The sequence below is a fragment of the Fopius arisanus genome, unplaced genomic scaffold (genome assembly GCF_000806365.1).
Source record: "Fopius arisanus strain USDA-PBARC FA_bdor unplaced genomic scaffold, ASM80636v1 scaffold00009, whole genome shotgun sequence".
Classification (NCBI taxonomy): domain Eukaryota; kingdom Metazoa; phylum Arthropoda; class Insecta; order Hymenoptera; family Braconidae; genus Fopius; species Fopius arisanus.
The window spans coordinates 961,661-982,313 of NW_011887748.1; the positions used below are offsets into that span (position 1 = coordinate 961,661).

At 38.7% G+C, this 20,653-nt stretch overlaps 3 protein-coding genes across 6 annotated transcripts; all 3 read left to right on the forward strand.

Moving 5' to 3' along the window:
• The first annotated feature begins 743 nt into the window (after positions 1-743).
• fw (furrowed) lies at positions 744-16,915 on the forward strand. 4 transcript variants are annotated; one of them, XM_011316881.1, is made up of 18 exons: positions 744-1,508; positions 9,756-9,876; positions 10,769-10,827; positions 10,928-11,233; positions 11,299-11,421; positions 11,497-11,660; positions 11,749-11,875; positions 12,571-12,720; positions 12,794-13,150; positions 13,236-13,354; positions 13,673-13,907; positions 13,984-14,157; positions 14,383-14,562; positions 14,633-14,878; positions 15,347-15,700; positions 15,768-15,947; positions 16,174-16,465; positions 16,799-16,915. In XM_011316881.1, exons 1-18 carry the CDS (start codon positions 1,451-1,453, stop codon positions 16,896-16,898), a joined length of 3,345 nt encoding a protein of 1,114 aa, XP_011315183.1. In that variant the 5' UTR covers positions 744-1,450; the 3' UTR covers positions 16,899-16,915. The 4 variants fall into 4 exon arrangements, with proteins under 4 accessions (XP_011315183.1, XP_011315185.1, XP_011315184.1 ...); XM_011316883.1 differs by having other exon boundaries at positions 11,305-11,421; XM_011316882.1 differs by having other exon boundaries at positions 9,759-9,876.
• On the forward strand, positions 7,495-9,638 carry LOC105274063 (speckle-type POZ protein A). Its single transcript, XM_011316880.1, has 2 exons — positions 7,495-7,860; positions 7,926-9,638. Exon 2 carries the CDS (start codon positions 7,934-7,936, stop codon positions 9,506-9,508), a length of 1,575 nt encoding a protein of 524 aa, XP_011315182.1. The 5' UTR covers positions 7,495-7,860; positions 7,926-7,933; the 3' UTR covers positions 9,509-9,638.
• A 745-nt stretch (positions 16,916-17,660) lies between the features above and the next one.
• Positions 17,661-19,977, forward strand: sqh (Myosin regulatory light chain sqh). Its single transcript, XM_011316886.1, has 4 exons — positions 17,661-17,764; positions 18,656-18,860; positions 18,924-19,137; positions 19,444-19,977. Exons 2-4 carry the CDS (start codon positions 18,671-18,673, stop codon positions 19,562-19,564), a joined length of 525 nt encoding a protein of 174 aa, XP_011315188.1. The 5' UTR covers positions 17,661-17,764; positions 18,656-18,670; the 3' UTR covers positions 19,565-19,977.
• The last annotated feature ends 676 nt before the right edge of the window (positions 19,978-20,653 follow it).

Below are 20,653 nucleotides of genomic sequence, written 5' to 3' on the forward strand. Positions count from 1 at the left end.
CGTAGAATGGAAAAATAAGAGAAAATAATTGCGGATGAAATCGGTGGCATCGATTTTTTTTCGCTGATTTCGCGTGGGATTGTTAAATAAAATAAAATAATTCTGGGATAAATGAGTTTGAGGGAAATTTTGAGTTTGCGTTTGCGAATTTATTCGCTCGATTCTAGTGAATGGAGAGTAGATCGAATTGAACAGGTACAGAATTCTCAAATATTCGAAAGACAATGAGTATGAACTTTCGTAATCGTTCGAGAAACGGCCCTCGTATCGTAACTTTCGTTACGCACGGTTGGTAACAGCTAAAGAGGATTTAAACTTCTCTACAATTTCCTCAGACAGGTAAAGCGCAGGTATGGAAATAAGCCGCATCCACTATTATCTAGTTATCTCCGCCCTCTTTCAACTCTTTCAGTGGTATTTTTACTATTAGACGGAGTCATAACTGGTGGGTTCGGTTCTTATCTAGTTTATGGTTCGATTGACCGCATTTGGAAACTTTAGTTTCATTTTTAGAAGATATTATCAAGATTGATGGAATTTCGGCTTTGTCGTGCCATAAAAAAAATAATAACAAAAAATCACGAAATTAACTTTAATTCCTTCACCTTTCAATTAATCTCGATAATTACTCCCCTATTTTTTAACGGCAAAAACAATCAATTCATTCATTAAATCTTCAAGTAATTCTTGATTTTTTAATCAATATTCAGATAATTATTAAAGAATAAATGATAAAAATTGAAATCGAAGTTAATGATTTTTTTGGAAGAACATATCGCTCTAGTAATTGACCGATTGATTTCTCGATAATTTTTCAACTCGTGTGGGCAAACATATATCTCAGCTTTTTGAGGTAATGATAAATGTTTAGTCGTGGGTTCTATACTTTCTGTGCTTATATTCCCGGAGACTTTCATATCCCCAGACAACGAGGTCTTACCCAGGGGCACGAGCACTCGGTGTTCGGCCGGTGAAGGGAACAGATCCCCTGGATTTCACTCAGTGCGCGTGTGAAATTTTAAACAATTTCTTCATTATATTATTTACATAATTTCCAACTTTCCGAGGTTATTGAGCATAATTTTGCCCGGGTGATTGTTCCCGCTGTGATATCGCATCATAAAACATAAAAAATTTATAATAAATGTTGAATGGAACGAGAGCGCTGATATTTTGCAAATTTCGATCAATTTTCTACCCAGAGATTGTTTGAGAGGAACCATGGGGACTCTGATGCCTGAGGAGGATCTGGAAAATCGCTGAAACATTAAAATCATTCGGTTAACAAGTGAAAGTTGGAGCTCCAGTTGAAACTTCAGTGTATTTGTTTTTTTTATTCACTGACGTTTTATCGGAAAATATCAGAGGTTAACAGAGAGGAGTCACCAGGAATTTGAGTGAAGTGCTGATAATCTTGGAGACCTGTAAGATAAATGCCAGATACCAGAAGATGATCGTTCTCTTCGGGGTACTGTCCCTCCTCGGGATTCTACCGTTGCAGGCACAAGGTTTGTTTAACAAATAATTGTTCCTTTCCATTTGTTTCTTCTATTATTTTTCCTCTCGTCGAAGGACAACGAGATAACTTTCGCACTCGGGAAAAAAAAATTCTCTGATGCAAACACCGAGAGCCTTTTCACGCTCTGTAGTTCGGGCCCCGATCTATCAGAATGGTTGGATATTTTTTGGGGGGATTAGTCACTTTTTTAATGGCCAGATTGTCATTCGTGGTGTTTTGTTAAATTAGAAATGAAAAAATGCGAGACGCGCGCACCATTTTACGCCCACAAGATCGTTGTCCTCGGATTTCCTCTGGCCACAACCGAGGTCGACGGGTTGTATCCTTCAATGATCGACTACGAAAATTGAACTGCTTTCGTCTTTACAATCCATAATGTCCACCCCTGAATCATTAAAAATCCAAAAAAAGGAACACCAACTCCAAATCTCGCATAATCTCCCGTAATTACCGTTCCACCTCGAAAACCATCGACCCCCCATAAAAACCTCAAAGAACTTTTTTCTAGCTAATTAAACCCCCGAGAAAAAAGACCTTTTCATAATTTCTCCTAAAATCAAGTAATTCCCCGCAAACCGCAAAAATGCTGCCAACATTCCAGAGGAAAAATTGCAGAAAAGGAACTAGGGGTCTAGTTTTCAGGGGAATCCCATTTTTCATTCGAAATTGCAACGGGAGTTCAGTGGAAACTTGAGAATTATATTTCACACGTTGGAGGATGTAATTTAAATATTATTTGGGGCCCGTAAAGGGGTCAGTAAAGGGCCGGAAGTGCGTCCACCTGTTGCAACCGCTGTTTCCCATATTGATTAACAAAAAACAATTCTACATCCGTGTGCGCACAGAGTTGAAAAAAATTTGCAAGAAAAGCGTTTCTATCAGGTGAGATCAAGTGCTCTGCATTCTCTTCCTGGGGTTCGTTCATGTGGATATCCTTGAGGTGTTACCAGAGACATGAGAAAATGGAGAAATAGAAGAAATAGGAGAAACTGGAGGGATAGGGGATATTTTTATTATTCCTATTGCTATTTCGGAGGCAATTGTATCGGTTTACGTCGTGAAATATTATACCCCCGGGTATTTTAACGTTTGGACATTCTTCTATGGCTCAATTCATAATATTTACGGTGTCAATCATTGAGGCTCGAACAGGTGTAAACCTCCTTTCTTTTTTTTTTTGTAACGTGAATGTGAGGAGTCATCATTTAAAATTACTTTCATCCAGTTATTTTCCACATTGGATTTCTTCACAACAATTCACGGAAATTACCAGTTCCACTGGGAAATTATGGTTTAATTTTACCACTCAACATTTTTCTTTTTATCATCAATTTTACAATTTAAAAAAAAACGAGTCCCATTCCCCAGACAAAAATTACAGTTCAATTTTTCCAGAAACTGAAATTTTGGGGTTAAATGGGTAAATATTTCCTTTTACTCTCGAAGTGTTTTGGGCGCTTTACGAATTATTTCTAGAATTCTCATTTATCTCAGAAAAAAGAAGATTGATTTTTTCCGTTTGATGCATATCCGGGTGCTAGGATTGCTCTCAATTGCTCGATCATCAGCTGAACTAATTAAGTTTCTCCTCTTCGATTCCGCTCATTTATTTTATTTTTCACATGCTCGTTTTTTTTAAAGCTGCAACTATTCTCACATGATTGTACAGGGTGAGAGGCAAATTGAATGTATCGATTCTCAAAGCCCCGGTCAATCTAGTTCAATTCATTCGGTATGATAAAGCGCCAGGGCGTTGGTGAACACGATTTTGTATCCAGGAAAATGGACATGAGATCCTTGGTGTGGGATAGGCGTAACATTTAACGAAATAAAATCTCTTGCACTTACTCGAGATGTTTGCGTCGCCGAGGCGGAGTTTGTAATGAAAATATATCAACCATTTTAATTCCTGAGTGGACCGAAAATAAATTCCACCTCCAGTGGCTCATTCCCCTGATGGAATTAATTCCTACAAGTGTAATGGTCACAATCTGGTCGTTAGTTCTCACGTTAATTAAATCTGACACACCTGTATAAATGTTAGAAACAGTTTACATTAATTCATCATTTTTATTTCTGTTTATTCTATTTTTATTTTTTATTGGGAGCCTTTCGAATTTAATTCATTATTTTTTCCATCGAACTCTATGGATTTTCCTCGGCGATTAGGGACCACCATTTTTTTTTATTGCCGTCACGAATCTATCGGAATTCCTCGGTGTACCACAGGGGAAATTACTCGTTTCCCAACAAATCTTCTTTTCGAATTTGTCATGTGTTTCAACTGTCACGGTACTTTCACTCCGCGATTGTTTACAGAGTACAAACAAATTATTGAACTATTTTCTTAATGACTCTATTACGAGGGACAAGTAAAGGCCACTAGGAGCTATTAAAGTTGTAGATACTTCGCACATTATTCATTCTCTTCTCTCATTTTTTTTTTCTGAATAGGAAGAAAAATTCTCGAGAATTACTCTAGTACAAAAATTCAAGTGAAACGCAAATTTTCCTTTATTTTACACGGCTATTAAAAATTAACATTTTTGCGCAATTTTTACAGACAAAATATGATTTTTCATGGAGCCATTACTTTTTTACTGCAGCTCCAGAGTAATTACGGGATTCAATTTTACTGCGAATTATTATTTAGATACAGGATGTATAATTATTGCACTGAGTATCGTATTGCAATTTTTATTTATTTCTCACTGTAGAATTCACCTTTTATTTTTGGTATATGACGTCCGAATTTCCTCGACATCAAATGATTGGGTAATTAATTTCATTACCATTGTCTTGATGCGGGGAATAAATTTGCCGGCAAATTGTTTTGGGGTTTATTTTTTTATAAATGTGCAAATTCCGGCGATTTCATAATAATTTTTCTTCTCTCGGGCGTTAGATAGACCAAACGGACGTCGTCGATTTCGTAACGGTTTCAGCGATACTTTAACACAGGGTGGTGCACCTTTTACCTTGCCTGGAGACAATGGATTGAGAAACACGATATACCTGTGCGTGATGAACAAGAAAGAGATGACAAATCAACTCTCAGATTGTGGTACCTGACCCCAGAAAATTCCACGTTTTTGGATTTTTCAATTTACGAATAATTTTCGCCTTCTCAAATATCCCATTTTCAAAACCCCTTCGATCATTTTAATTATCATTCCATGACTTATTTTGATGGAAAACATTCACATTTTACATTTTTGTCAAGCGAATCATTTAATTATTTAATTATTTAATTATTTTGATCGTGAAGTAGTTAATTAGGATAAGTGTAATTTTTTCGAGACCAGTTTTCAGCGAATATCTCGGCATTGAGGGAAGATAACGATTTTTTCAGGGATACCTTTTTTGTAGCTCTCGGTTTTTTGCATAAAAAATGTTTGTACAAAAAAATTCGGTTTGTCCCTTTGATTTCGAGATATGGGCTGAAAGCTGGACGCGAAAAATACACTTATCCCATTACCACTTCATTTCTGAGTCGGTTCAATTTTCAATTTTATTTGCAGCAAAAATATTTATATTAATTAACAATCCCGGCTTTTTTGATACAGACTAGTTGAAAATAGACCAATTAACTTGATTTAACCAATAAAAATTAAACAATTTACCAGCACAATAAATTTTTTTTCGCAGAAATGATTATTTTATCATTTAGACGTCTGAAAGAGTGAATTTTATCAGCAAAAGGCGTTCCGCATGTTTATTGGAATAAAAACTTACTTTCATGCTCGTACGCCATAATTTCCAGCGGGAACTGACAAAAGTTTATGTATTATTTATTATTACGTTTGCCTTGGCTCTTCCGGCCCCCGAGGACGTCCACACAATATAAAATCATTTCTCCACTCTCACAGCTTTCATTACCATTTAGGAAGATCAATTATCCAGTAAAATAAATTTCAATAGTTCTAAATATTTTCCGATTTTCCAAGAATAATCTACATTAAAGCAAACTAAATAAGATACAAATAATTGAGCATCAATTAATTAATTAATTAACTAACTGCATTAATTTATTCCTAATTACATTATTTCAATTAATTCAAAGCCTCAATCATTTACATTTCGATTATAATTTAATTGATTGTCCCTGAAAAATTGGAGATTGAAAAACTTTTTGAGATTTGTTAATAAAAATTCCTCAGGGTTCTGTAGAGTTCACGGTGCGTGGAAAAATGGGCGTCCAACTTTTTACGCTGGTCTTGAAGAATCGATGTTCATCCAAACTCACGTCACGGTTTAATCCCGTTATTTCGGCAACTCTGAGGTTTTGTAACCGAGTGACCCAGACCTCCGTAAGAAGGGAGTGGAACTGGTTAACTCCTATACCGGTAAATCTAGCCATTGTACAGTTTCCAGCGATAATTATAAACAAATAAAACTAAACCTCCAATATTTCCCCTTCACTCAATCCAATATCCAATGAAAATATTCCCCCCCCAAAAAGCAATTATTATATTCCCAGATAAATTCTTATCACTATTTAAACATTTTCCAGTCATCAATTAAATAGTTTATGTAAATTAGACGAGATGACTGGATGTGAATAAATAATTGATAGCTTTGAGGTCAATCGTTTCGCGTTTATTCATACGCGTAAATAATAAATCGTTTGTAATATCTCGATAAAATCATAAATTAATTGTCTCACGCGATGGGGATTTTAGATTAAAATAGAATTCATCAGACTGTCGCATTAGAGACTGCACACGGTGAAAGCGGCAAAAGTCCAAGTCGATTAAGTAAAAGTCGCGTCGTACCTGCGGAAAAACCATTAAAAACAACAATAAAACCCCGAAGTTATCTTCCCTGCAAAAAAAAATTATTGCAGTTCTGAAGAAAATCATTGACTTCCTCCCAGAATCTACAATCTTCTGAAAGCATTAAATCATTAATAATTGATTGATGCCAACAACAGCTCTCAATTAAGACGTTATCTAATTAGATGGCCTTGGATGATTGATTTAACGAGAGAAGTCATGGGCCACTGGGGGATAATGAAGAAAAGAGTCCAATTACTCAGCCTCGGGTAATTAAATAACTGATAACGCAAATATAGATAATTTACCTGTAAACTCTCACTTGGAAACTTCGACGTGCATCTAAAGGAGTGAAGAAGAAAACTTAGCGATACATGACCGCATTTTGTATCATAAATAAACTAGAAGCATCTGCTGATTTCCTGACTTTCCCTCGGACAAGAAAAAAACAGTATATCGAGTGAATATAAACAATGGTTCAATGAACAAATAGAATATTCAATTAATTAAACATTTTGTTGGTATAATTGATAATTGTGTGAGTTGAGTAATTTTAAAATGTTGATGAGATAGTCTGGGACTTTGGAGGACTTAGGACGTGGGAATTTATTAGTCGCAAGGATTTATTCATTATCTTTTCCCCAGGCTTTTTTGACAAGTGTGAATGACCTTAATCCATTGTTCGCCATATCAGACTGGGTCCATTGTAAAAATACAATTAAATTCAGATTGCATATGCGTTGGGAATTGCAATGGAGAAAGGTCTGACATTGCGATGTACCAAGGAATTTCACGTGGGTTGCATCTGTCAACTTCTCAATTCAATCTAACATTTGCGTTATTGAAAATATTATTTTATGCACAGCAAATATAAAATATTGAGTTGCCAGTAAATTATGGGACTGATCCACAGATAAATTGAATAATCAAATTAAATGTCAATCAATCAATGAACAATTAAACGGAAATTTTCAAATATTAGATATTCAATTACCAAATATTTGAGGCAATTGGAGATTTCTTCCTAGTATTGTCACGAAGTATTCTGCTATGACTCTTGATAATCGCATCGCATTATCTGAGTCGTGTCGTGGACCCTCGGGTCGACGAACGGTAGCTCAAAATTATACGGTTGATTTACCTCTCACAAATAACTCATTCGAGATCCGTTTCAATTAACTCTATCCACGTTTTCGTATTTCCTCCTTTGTCTCTTGATTTTCTCTGAGAATTATTGATGAATGAATAAATTCGTCGGGCCATCTGGATTCAAAATTCGGTTGTTTAAGCGGGAGTTATCAATTGGCACTCCTGGAGATAGAAAGAGTGAGGGAAATCCCAACTACTCACCTCGAAGAACGCGTGCATGAAAATTGCGTAGTGAGAATAGAAATTGCTATACATAATCGATAGACAGATAAATATAAAAAAGTAATGGTAGATATCATCGATATAAATAATATCCGATAAATAATCAATCAAGAAATACAGAGACCAGACGCATTTATTCCACGGGAACCAGAAATCCAATCCATAACCTTTTATTGCGCTCTACATCTGAAGAAGGTAAAATATTGCAATTGCGATTGAAAATTCAAATAATTAGAATTCCTGGGATTATTTATTTGTAGGACTGAAGATGGATTCATTCCCTAACTCGAGTATCTGTTCAAAGACCATTGAACGGTGGTGTCATTCAGAAATTAAAAAATCAGAAATAAATTTCTTATGGGTTATTGATAATTTCACTGGTAGAGTAAGGGACTTCGCTTCAACTATTCCACATGATAACAACACATACACCATACACCTGATTAGGAACATGAACGATACTATACTCAATTATGAGATCTATTCAATCAGGCTTCTTGCACAGAACATACCCCACAGTTCAACTCTTGAAATGATTGTTACAATCATTGACCGCCATGGTAAGAAATTCGAAACTGTTTCTTTCGGCCCCAGCGATATATCAAGAAATATTGATATTACAAAAAGATTTATCACGCTAAAAGACTTGATAGATAATAGAGAGGAATGGCTCCCAAATGGTCGACTTACATTATGCCTAAATCTGGTTGTACACGAAGAATATCAAAATATCGCAACAGAAAGAAGCATCAGAAGCATATCAATTCCTAAAAGCAATATTGCGCTTGTTTTGGAGAACGTCTTTGCCAATAAAAGGCATTGTGATGTGAAATTTATCCTTGGACCAGATGGCTGCGAGATTTCAGCCCATAAAGCTATTTTGGCAGGTCGAAGTTCAGTTTTTCGAGCGACATTTGAAGCACAGACGGAAGAGAGCCAAAAAAATTGCGTAAACATCCCTGATTTCTCGCCAGAGGCATTCACCGAGTTACTGAGGTTCATTTACACTGATCGAGTGCAGAATTTGCACGACCTGGCGAAAGATCTGCTAATAATGGCTAATTACTACGACTTGGAGAGACTTAGAATAATGTGTGAAGAGTCTCTGCGTAAAAATCTCACAGTTCAAAACGCACCTGAAATTCTTCTCCTGGCCGATTTGCATAACGCAAATCAGTTGAAGAGGCATGCTCAGGGGTACATCCAGAAAAATGCTAAATACGTCGTACAATCAACAGAATTTCAGGCCTTGCAAGAAACGCATCCGAAGTATTCATTTGAGATTCTGACAACGTTGGTGAATAACTTGATGACGGTTCCAAAGTCGTTGGATATGCCTCATCTTCAGGTGCAAAACAACTTCACTGATATCACTCTCAAAATGGGTGACGAAACACTACATGCTCACAAAGTCATTCTAGCTGCAAATAGTCCAGTATTTGAACACATTTTGTTACATAATACAGGAATAACCAATCATGTATTATCGATTAAAGACATTGAGGCGCCTGTCATGTTAGAAATATTAAAATATATGTATACAGGACAACTTTCAGAAATATATGACACGGACACCTTGGTGAAAATCTTATCTGCGACTAAAACCTATGAAATAACTGATTTGAAAACTATATGTGCTAGTAGACTGGAAAAAGCACTCACGACGGAATCAGTTGTCCCCGCTCTGATTGCAGCTGATAATTGTGATGAACCCCGGCTAGTGCAGAAGGCTTCAGAATTTATCGAGTTGAATAAAGACAGCGTCATGTCTCTCGAGAACTTCAAACTACTATGCAAGGAGAAACCAGAAGTGCTGTTCAACATTCTGAACCTAAATATCTAAGAATAATTCCTCAAATCTTGATCCACATTTTTATATTTTGATGTTCCAACATATGTTTATATTTTTATACGTTCTAAAACATTGAGAAGACGTTCTTCCAATTAATGTTCACGTTTTGTAATTTGTAAAATCCGTGTATTTGATGATTTTGCAACGAATAAAAGAAATTCTTCTAAAACACGTGACATTCAATTATTTTCATCAAAGAATTTCAGTTAATAAAATATTCATTTGTTCTCTTCTCAAGCAGCAGTAAAATGCGGCCACCCAGCGGTGCCAATGAACTCTAAGGTATCGCTGTCAGACGATTCTCTGTCATCCACAACAATAGCAACTTACACCTGTGATGCTGGTTACGAGCTCTTCGGGTAAGTCCGAAGAATGCTGGACAATAACCACGACAATTAACCAAAACGATGTTCAACGGTATCACTGAACACCACATCGATATCTCTCATCACATGCCTATTCCCCTTTGTTCCCCATTGAATGTTATCTCTCACCTCCTTTACAATCTTCACTTACAACCGGAAAACCATAACATTTTACCCATCGCGAATGGCCTTGCGCGCTTGAAATAGATTCCACGTAATCACCAGAATTCACTCGAGCATGAAATCGTCGATGGAGATGAATATTTCCATTTCAAATAGAATCAGCTCATCCTGTACACAAGAATTTCATGCATTCACCTCGGGATCAGCCACTAGATCTAGCCACAAGCCTTTCTCATTATTTCATGCCTGAATGGTAGAAGCTAGGGCAGTGGAAAGGAAAAACTGAAGATTCTGGAAATAGACGATCTCAGAATGTTGATATTCTCGGGAGGGTGTCGGTTTCATCTGATTTGGACTTATTAAAAAAATTTCTCATGACTTGGTGATTCAGCCCACGAGATTAATGCAACTATCGAGCTACCACACGTGACCGAATAGCCTCTGGTTTCCTAGTTACGTCCACGCATGCCTCCTTGTCCGACCGACCGAGACCCAGGCGATTTCAACCATTGATAATCGTCATCGTCCAAATGCCAACTTTCACCGGAATCGCTCTGCCCATATTCTTTGTCATCGAGCTCAACTCATAACATTACTGTCGCTCCAATTAAATTACCTCCCCATTGAGAATCATTTCCCCAAAATCATTCCCTAACTGGAGAACAAGTCCTGACCCACTCTAGCTCTATCCAACCGATTTCCTACATTCATCTCCATTTATCTTTCAAAGTCCACAGATTTTTAAACGTTTAATTATCCTCAGGCAATCCACCTTGACATGCAGTAACCGAGGGCGATGGCAGGGGGAATTACCGTTCTGCGGTGAGTTGATTAATTTATCGATACGAGTAACACTCGCAAAGTTAGCAAACCGCTGGTGCAAATTAGCATGAGAAAATCGTAATAATGGACTGGCATTCAGGGACAAATGTTGGATTTCGCAAGCCAGCGAATCAATCAACAACCGTTAGAGGTGGTGACGCTGGTCATGGTAATGATGGTGATGTTGGAACTGAGCACGATGGAAAGAGATGTACAGAGACGCAGAGGGAGCCAAGCCCCTGGTGGAGAGTTGATTTGCTCAAGCCTTACGCTGTGAAAGTCGTCAGGGTGACGACCAGGGGCTGTTGTGGTCATCAGCCACTTCAGGACATTGAAATTAGAGTTGGAAATAGCAGTGGGGAATTACAGAGGAATCCACTTTGCGCATGGTTTCCTGGGACAATTGGTGAGCTGAGAAATCAGAGCTCTCGCTGAATTGATTTCCTGATGAATAAACTATTTAATTTTCAGAGGAAGGCATCACGAAGACTTTCGCCTGTGCCAGAGCTCTCGTTGGGCAATACGTTTTCCTTCAACTTGTCGGGGTTGAGGGCAGCCTGAGTCTATGCGAAGTCGAAGTCTTTGCAACAGATGGTGAATATTTTTATCGCTCAACCCATAAAATCGTTATTTCAATTTTTTAATTATCTACTTGCGCCTCTTTTTTAGAATTCTCGGTAGACAGATGTGCACATGCTGGAACACCAGCCGACGCTGATCTCGCTGCATTCAATTCCACTTGTTACGAATTCGCGGTTACCAAAGGTGGATCCTTCCAGGATGCCAGGAACTACTGCAAATCCAGGAGTGGTGATCTCGTTCATGGGTTCAAGGTTCGTAATTTAGCGAAGTTATCTATAACTTTTTTGAACTGGATAGTTTTTAATCTCGTGGTAATTTGGGGAATTGTTTGTCCTCCAGGGAATTGCGTCGACATTCATCCTGAATAATCTCGAAAGGCGAAAAGACAAACTGAAGACTCTATTAGTCTGGATCGGGGCGCAGAAAGAGGCATCGATAACAGCAAGAACTTGGCGATGGGTCGATGGTTAGTTGAGATCTCATTCACGTGAATATTCAATTTCCGGTAATTAAGTAACGCAACGTAAGTCTCTCCCACGATCGATTCAAGCCAGTTTGATAATGATGATTCGAACGAGACGATTGTGAGAATTGGGTCGACAATATGGGCGTTAGGTAATACGTTAAAATATATCCGAGGGTGCATTGAACTCGAAACACGTGTGTGTACAGACGGCACGCTAGAGTTATACTAAGTGATCATAATTGAAGGGTTTCCATGGAAAATTCTACCTGGTAGTAATCACGATTATGCAATAACTTTGAAAATGTGTGTTCACGCTATTCATTAGATAATTGTAGTCGTGTCAAGATCTGCGAGAAGACCAATAAAAGAAAAACACCTAGATTTTTTCGAAAAGCAAAAACTAAAAATTCTCTCGAACAGTGAAATACGAGCAGTGAGCCGTCCCGGTCAGAATTTATGCTCGAATGATCGGTATAAATATCAGAGCAAAATGAGTCGTGAAAGTAAATGCTCATTGTGATTCACAGGAAGTTGCACCTTTCGTGCTCAAGTGTCCATATAAAATAATGGAATGAGCCTTAACTTGTTTGTAATACGTCCACGGTACATGCGGACACCATCAACTGGACATGTTGATGATAAAACTGAAGGAATTTCACAATTTCTTATTTTACCTCTGGTATTTTGCAATACAGGAGAGACTGTGCATAAACCGTCATGGGGAAAGGATCAGCCAAATAATTACAATGGTGAGCAGAATTGCGTGGTGCTCGATGGAGGTAGAAGTTGGCTTTGGAACGATGTTGGATGTAATTTGGATTATCTGCACTGGATTTGTCAAAGCAGTGAGTTCAATTCCTCAATTGCTCAAACTATTCTTTACTATTTTCACCGCCAATGCTGTCCCAATATGTTTAGAGCCCTCGGTTTGCGGAAGCCCCGAGAAACTCGAGAACACGACAATCTCAGGGTTGAAACGATCGATAGGTTCAGCGATCGATTACACGTGTCCAGATGGCCACATGCTGGTGGGTGCCAAATCCAGGACATGTGAACCGAATGGCTTCTGGAGTGGAGATCCACCCTCCTGCAAATTTGTGGACTGCGGAGCACTTCCTGAGTTCGAAAATGGTCAGATTACTCTCGTCAACAAGCGAACGACCCATGGGGCTTTCGCGGATTACACTTGCAAGAAAAATTACACTCTAGTTGGAGATGCCAGGAGAAGATGTGGAGACGGTGGGATCTGGAGTGGACACCAGCCCCAGTGTCTCTGTAAGTTTTTCTCATCTCAATCAATTCTCATCTCGATCAATTCTCATCTCATCGATGTGATTAATTATTCATTGTTCCATCGCAGTCGATTGGTGTCCGGATCCCCCGGATGTCACTGGTGGTGTTGTCACAACGACTGGTAAACGTGCTGGATCAACAGCCACTTACACCTGCCAGAATGGATTCATTCTTTTCGGCGACAACGTGAGTGCCTTCGGAATGAACCAATCCCCTGTCTCATCATTACACAAGTCTCGTCCTTGAGACGTGCATCAATTAACGTTATTACAGTCGTTTTTTTTAAAGATATGTAGTACACTGGCACGATGAATTGCAAATGTACTGGGAATTAAGTCATTTTTAATATCTACTGGACATTAAAAAACCGTTTTGTTCTCTGAGAAACTGTAGCTGTAACTGTTCATGAAGGACACATAAATCCATTCAAATAATTTTCAAAAGAAAATAGCAGTCATTAACGACTCGTTCATGAGAGAAGTAATAAACCATTTGTTTGTTCAGATACTGGCATGTGAAATCGGTGGGGAATGGTCTGGTAAAGCCCCTCAATGTCGATTCGTCGACTGTGGAGCACCAGCGCAAGTTGAATTTGGCAGTGTTGAGTTGGTCAATGGAAGTACAACAGTGGGGAGTACTATTTTGTACTCGTGCCAGCAGGATTATTGGCTCGTGGGTGAGCGAAAGCACGAGTGCACCAAAGAGGGCAAATGGAGTGACGAGACACCATCTTGCGAGTGTAAGCCCATGAATTTGATGAAGAGATCCCATGGGGTGGAATTGTACCGAAAAGTTTCAATTGAAAAATGTTTCAGTGATCACGTGTGAGGAGCCTGAGATACCACCAGGGAGTTATGTCGTTGGTTACGACTTGAATGTTCATAGCTCGATTCTGTATCATTGCGAGTCTGGGTATTTGATGCATGGGGAGGCGAGACACACTTGCGAGAGGAATGGGGAATGGTCTGGACAAGTTCCAACATGTGAATGTGAGGATTCTACATCGGTTCTTCATTTTTGTATCGATTTTTTCTGTTCGAATGAAAATGTAACATTTTCCGTGGCATTTACTGGGGAATTCATCGGTTTAAAGCGAAAACAGCAGATGACTTTTCTCTCGGCATTTAAATTCTTGACAGAATAGGTCTTATGATGTTTTCTCCTAAAATCAATGGTTTTAAAGATACGAGATGTTCTTTACTTGGGAATTTCAGATATCGATTGCGGGAAAGTTCTGCCGGTTCCTAATGGGGCTGTCGAGTACGTGAACAGTACGACGCACTTGGGAAGTGAAATAACGTACAGTTGTACTCGGAACTATCGATTGAACGGTGTAATCAGGAGGTACTGTCTCGATAATGGACAGTGGAGTGATGCAACACCAAAATGTGAAGGTAATACGACTACTCGAGTGATTGATTAGTTTCGGGGATTGTTGTCACTTTCATGGACATTTCGATACAGAGATCCGGTGTCCTGAACCTGTTCTTGCGGAACATGGAATTCTCTCGGTGACTGGCAACGATCGAATGTACGGCAGGACACTGATCAGAACCGGAACTGCTGAGAATTCAAATACTGGTGCAACATCGTATAAAATCGGTGCACTAGCTAAGTACAGGTGCGAGAGGGGGTACAAGGTCGTCGGTGAGCCACTGTCAACGTGCGAGGACAATGGGAAATGGAGTGGTGATGTGCCACGGTGTATTTGTGAGTTGTAGTTTTTTTTTATTTATTAAAAAAAATGTCATCCGCATATGTTAATCCCAAGTCCCAAAATATTTCGTTAATGAATTGATTCACTGGTTTGCGGGATGCGAATTTTATTAATTTATGTTTATCTTCATTTTTGGGAAATGTTTGTTTGAGGGAAAAACTTCGAGAACTGTTGAGTGATTGAGAAATTGAATTTTATACATTTTATTTATTTATCTTCACTTCTTTGTTTCGAGCGTTCTAATGTACTCTTTTAGAAGTATATGCGGAATTAATAATCGGTTGATACAAATTCAATTTTTCCTTCCCCAAAAGTCACCAGTCGGATCAGAATTACTATTTTTTCATTAATTCACTGATTCTTTCGTGTAAAAATCGGTATCTGGTCCAGAGTACGACGATAAATCGTTAGAAACTCCCAAAAACTACAACTCTCAATATTCAATTTTATTCGCCAAACAGTCGTAGACTGCGGAAAGCCGGAAAACACGCAACACGGTCACTACACCCTGACATCAAACGCGACATACTACGGTGCAGCTGCAATTTACGAGTGTGATGGTAATTACGAGCTCGATGGATTCGCCAGACGTCTCTGCCTGGAGAATGCCACTTGGAGCAGTGAGATGCCAATTTGTCGGGAAATAAGGTGCAAAGATCCGGAAAAAGTAATTCCACTGGAAACCCAAGTGTCAACCCACAGTGTAGGAGGAGTTGCCCATTACAGTTGCCCCCGTGGGTACTACATGGAGGGAAATGGCACACGTATATGTCTCCAGAATGGCTCCTGGAGTGGATCCATGCCAGCCTGTTTCGGTAATTTGACATTTATCACTTGATCATTGCGCAATTGATCATTTTTTATGACCTGTGACTTTTGCAGCGTTCGACTGCAAGCATCCGGGCCCCATAGACAATGGACGAGTTATCGTGGTGAATGGATCAACTCTTTTCAGTGGAGCTGCTGAGTATCATTGTTTGCCGCAGTATGAGAGGATAGGACCGTTCCTGAGGAAATGCCTTGAGACCGGCATGTGGAGTGGCGAAGAGCCCAAATGCGAGAGTAAGTGATTAAAAAATCATTTCAACTCTTAAATCAATTGAATCCCATCAATAGACCATCAATTTAAATAAAAATGAGTCAAAACTGATACGAGTAAATTAGAAAAGCCTTTTTATCGCATCCTAGTTAATGCAGGAAAAATTCGACGAGAGACGAAGGAAAATGTGTAGATGTTACAAATTTCTTATTGAGTAATGAAATTGCGATATGCCAATTTTAATTGCAGTGGTCTCGAACGAAGTGGCGGAACAACAGGGGGTTGGTACGAGTGTTGGAATCGGAGCTGGTGTTATCATTATCATCTTGATAATCCTAGGGCTCGTTTATCTTCGATTGCGAAAAGCAACTCCAGTGAAAAACACTGAGAATGTTCAAGCCGCGGAGAGGAAAGAGGATCAGAATGCCGCGGTCATGTCGTACGCGAGTTTGAATGATGGGACGCCAAATAGAATGTACGAAAATGTTCCTGAGGATGGGCTCTACGATAATCCGTACAGTGTTAACAGTAGTGCATATGGGTGAGAATAAAAATGCGAAAATATTAATGATTCCAATAATCGTCGGAGAAAGGCTTCGAATTCTACAGTTTTCATGAAAACATCGATCAATCACGAAAACTATTGATTTTAGGAAGAAATATCAGGATACCTTTTTCCTCGGAAATTTTGTCAGCCATAAAAAAGTCCTGTAGCGTTTTTCCGTCAAGTCGATAGTTTTCGAGATATCGAGTCTAGAAAGAAAACTCTGAGATCTCTCAAGTTTTCAATTGATAATTGTCAATTAAATTTCGTAAAAAATTATTTATTCTGTCTCAAGAGACAATTTTGACCAATTGATCGAGATATTTTCAGATACGCCAATGGCAGAAGAGGATACAACAGATCTGGACACTACGAGGCCGAACCAGCGCCGAGGAATGGCATCACCATAAATGGTGTATCCGTTCGATAATTTTTCATCACAAAAAAGAAAACAGAACAAAACATTATCATTAAGAATTAGCAATGCCTCATTATTTATAATCGATTGTAAATACAATTCGAGAGACGGTATGAAAAATTGTATCGACAGAAGAGAAGAATAAAATTCTTCTGTTCTCAACAATTCCGGTCTTATCGAAGATTCAAAGACCAACGACTGTAAGATTTCTGTATATATCACGTACCCAGACAATCTCTGGCTCTATTTTTCATAGTTGCAAGTATTTTATCATTATTTCTGTACCCATAAGACGAATAAAAACGATATTGTTATGTTTGAGGAGTGAATCTACGATTTGAAGCCAATAAATCCTCGTAGGAATCAATCCTCAAATCCCCATGCATATCCAGAATTTAATTGGGGTATTTTTACCTGCTCTTGACCCCAGTCTCATTGCAAAATCACGACCGCAATAGTTTGGAATTCTCGTGTGTCCATAAAAGGCGATGAGTCACACAACGACTTGATTCTCCGAATACGGAATTTGGAACGAGAAGAAAGGAGTCCCTTATGTTTGTCGCCATTCCAGGGCGATGAAATTCCAGGAGAAGAACTGGTGGAGATAAGGGAATAATAAAGAAGAATAGTGTAACTCACGGAGATTATTTCCCAGGAAAGAGATAAACCCGAATAAAGATGACAATGGAAGCCACAAGGCTAGTTTGTCCCTGCTTGTCTCTCATTTATTTTTCAAACGCCAGATGTCGCTTCGATCAGCTGATATTCACCCATCGGGTGTGGTAAATCCTCTTGTCCATCAGTGACGCGAGTGTGATTGTCTACTTCATACGTTTCGAATATCGATCTCTCGAATCTTCTCTGGAGAATTTTGACGAGTAAGTGTTTTTCAAATTCCAACTGAATTACAATTTATCAATAAATTATTGAGCAGTGGAGTACATCTGGAAATGAGTGATTTGATTAACAGATAGGCCTCCGGGAAAAGCCGCCATTGTGTGTCACCTCGGATGTAAAATACTGAAGGAAATACATTCCAATAGCTTGAGTCATCCTCAAATATTTGCTCTGTGTCGAAAACTACATGTTTCATCATTTCACTCCTGTAATTTCATAAACTTTGATCGACTGTGGGAATTTCGGGGAAATGGGGTTAAGGCGGCGGTTTCGAGTTTTGTTCTCTCCAAATTATCTTTGTGTCATACTATGTATGGAAAACTCCAGGAAAGTGGGAGATTGGGAAATTATTCTCCAGGGGCTGCCACAGGAGGAATTTTATTCACTCATTTCAAGGAATTTATTCTTTATTATCGAATCTGTCAGGATTGATTTACCTAATTACATGGTATTTACCAAAAAATTGTATTTCCCAAAATTTCTGAGAAGAATAAACCTCAACTCCACTCGTAACCCAGAGTTTAATGACCCCACGACAGTCAGAACTCAGAATAAAAATCAGCAGCGAAAGGGTAAACGATCCAAACTCAATCGTTCCTCGTATTCGGGGAATATCTCCGAATCTGCCAGTGATATCAAAATTTTTGTAATCACCTTTCTTGTTACTCTTTTACTGCCCTACGAAAAAGGTCCTACCGAAAATATCGCTATCTCGCTCGGGTGAACCAAAATTTCCCAAAAACTAATCAATACTCGAATCGTCTCATTTCCCTGTTGACTGCTGAATTATTTATATCCCAATCTCGATTTCACTCAGTAAAATGTCACTGGGAATTTCTACGGGGCTAATGGCCTGTTTGTTTTGGTTTAAGATTGAATAGCAAACCATGTCAGCAAGAAAAACAGCTGGTCGTCGTGGCACGACGAAAAAGAGGGCACAGAGGGCAACATCCAATGTATTCGCAATGTTCGATCAGGCACAGATAGCCGAGTTCAAAGAGGCATTCAACATGATCGATCATAATCACGATGGATTCATTGATAAGGAGGACCTCCATGACATGCTTGCATCCCTGGGTAACGCCTCAATCTCTTAATTCCCCCTATCCCCGAAAAAAAACCTCAATGTCTCGATTTTAGGGAAAAATCCCACTGACGAGTATCTCGAGGGCATGATGAATGAGGCCCCAGGCCCAATAAATTTCACAATGTTTTTGACACTCTTCGGGGAACGTCTCCAGGGCACTGACCCTGAAGACGTCATCAAGAACGCATTCGGCTGCTTCGATGAGGAAAATAACGGGCACATCAATGAAGAACGACTCAGGGAACTCCTGACAACAATGGGAGACAGGTAATCATCTAAAAAAATTAGGTTCCTGTCTTAAATATTGATTAATCTTGACAGCCATTCATGTTAGGAGGAAATGTCTAGAGACCTTTCTCTTCGAGAATTTAATCGGCTACAAAAAAGTCCTTTGGTGTTTTCGTTTTAAATCGATAGTCTTCGAGATAAATCGATGATTAAAGAAAATATCGCATTCGATTTCACTTGCTTCACTCCTGACATGTTTTTAATTATAAATTATGAAGAAAAATGAATATTTTTGGTGGGAATATGGGGAGTTGTCCATTAAATATGGAATTTCCCTTTTATCAGATTTACGGATGATGATGTGGACGAGATGTACCGCGAGGCCCCGATAAAAGGCTCAATGTTCGATTATCTCGAGTTCACCAGAATTCTGAAGCACGGTGCCAAGGACAAGGATGAACAGTGAAATAAATTCAGCATAAGTCTCCCAATGCTTTCACTTTTCCTTGTAGCTCCTGGAGGCACTGATGAGCCACCAGGTCATTATCTGCGTCGAGGAAATCATTCACTAAATTAAGGAATCTGGCATTTCGTACGTATACACGCGATAGGGACTAGTAAATTTAATCCATTGAGACTATAAAATAATCATCATCCTTTTACATTACTTAATCCTCGATGTACTGCATTTCTCTCAAACTCCTGATTTTTTGGGGCATTTTTTTCGGAATTTTCAGTGTTCAGAGTAGCTTTTACACGAAAATTAATCATGGGATATTAAATGAACGTATGGACACTTGTAAAATATATTATATATGTTAATTAACTGTTGTAGAATCGGCATTTGTATTTTAATATAACGCATACTAAAAATTAGAACTCAAAATTGTTTTCTTATCCTCTCAAATAATTCAACGGCTGTTCTACCTATTCAACAATTTCTTCTCACCGAAAAAAAAAAATATATTCAACGTCACGAAGTGAAGACGTTGAGGCTCAGGCATTTGGTGACACACTTTTTCTCAATTCATCCCTGGAAATAATTCATCCTCCAACGATCCACCGTGACAAATGAGAATAACAGCTTTTTCATTCCAAAACCAACGATTCAATCTCCCCACCCCTTCTTACAACATTTTTTATGCACGCAGCCTCTTTTATTCAGGACCATTCTCTCCTCCGCTGCAAGTAACTCGAGCATGCGATTAAGAAAAATGAACGGAAACAGAGCAAAGTAATCATCTGAAAACCTTTACGGTGGTTCCCCTATTTTTATCACTAATTTCACGGTGAACAGTTTCAACCGAAACCTGGCACTGATTAAATTCCAACAGCCGCCGTTTGTTAATTATAAACAAGTCATTACGCAGATCTACGAGACAGGGACTTAATGAACCCCCAAAGCCCTGAGACCTCGCCCATTTATTTTCCATTAATTAACGAAATCGAATAAAAATTCGTCCAGTCATCTGGTTATAAATAATAAACACCTCCAGTCCCTCGCGAGTCAATTTCAAAAATAGAAATTCAGGAATAGAACTGTTTTTTATTCATG

Excerpts from the sequence above, each read along its gene's own strand:
- fw (XM_011316881.1), top strand. The coding sequence starts at position 1,451 with ATGATCGTTCTCTTCGGGGTACTGTCCCTCCTCGGGATTCTACCGTTG. Across the intron at positions 13,908-13,983 it reads CGAGACACCATCTTGCGAGT|TGATCACGTGTGAGGAGCCT; the intron begins GTAAGCCCATGA and ends AAAATGTTTCAG. Across the intron at positions 15,948-16,173 it reads CGAAGAGCCCAAATGCGAGA|TGGTCTCGAACGAAGTGGCG; the intron begins GTAAGTGATTAA and ends TTTTAATTGCAG.
- LOC105274063 (XM_011316880.1), top strand. The coding sequence starts at position 7,934 with ATGGATTCATTCCCTAACTCGAGTATCTGTTCAAAGACCATTGAACGG.
- sqh (XM_011316886.1), top strand. The coding sequence starts at position 18,671 with ATGTCAGCAAGAAAAACAGCTGGTCGTCGTGGCACGACGAAAAAGAGG. Across the intron at positions 18,861-18,923 it reads TGACATGCTTGCATCCCTGG|GGAAAAATCCCACTGACGAG; the intron begins GTAACGCCTCAA and ends TCTCGATTTTAG. Across the intron at positions 19,138-19,443 it reads CTGACAACAATGGGAGACAG|ATTTACGGATGATGATGTGG; the intron begins GTAATCATCTAA and ends CCCTTTTATCAG.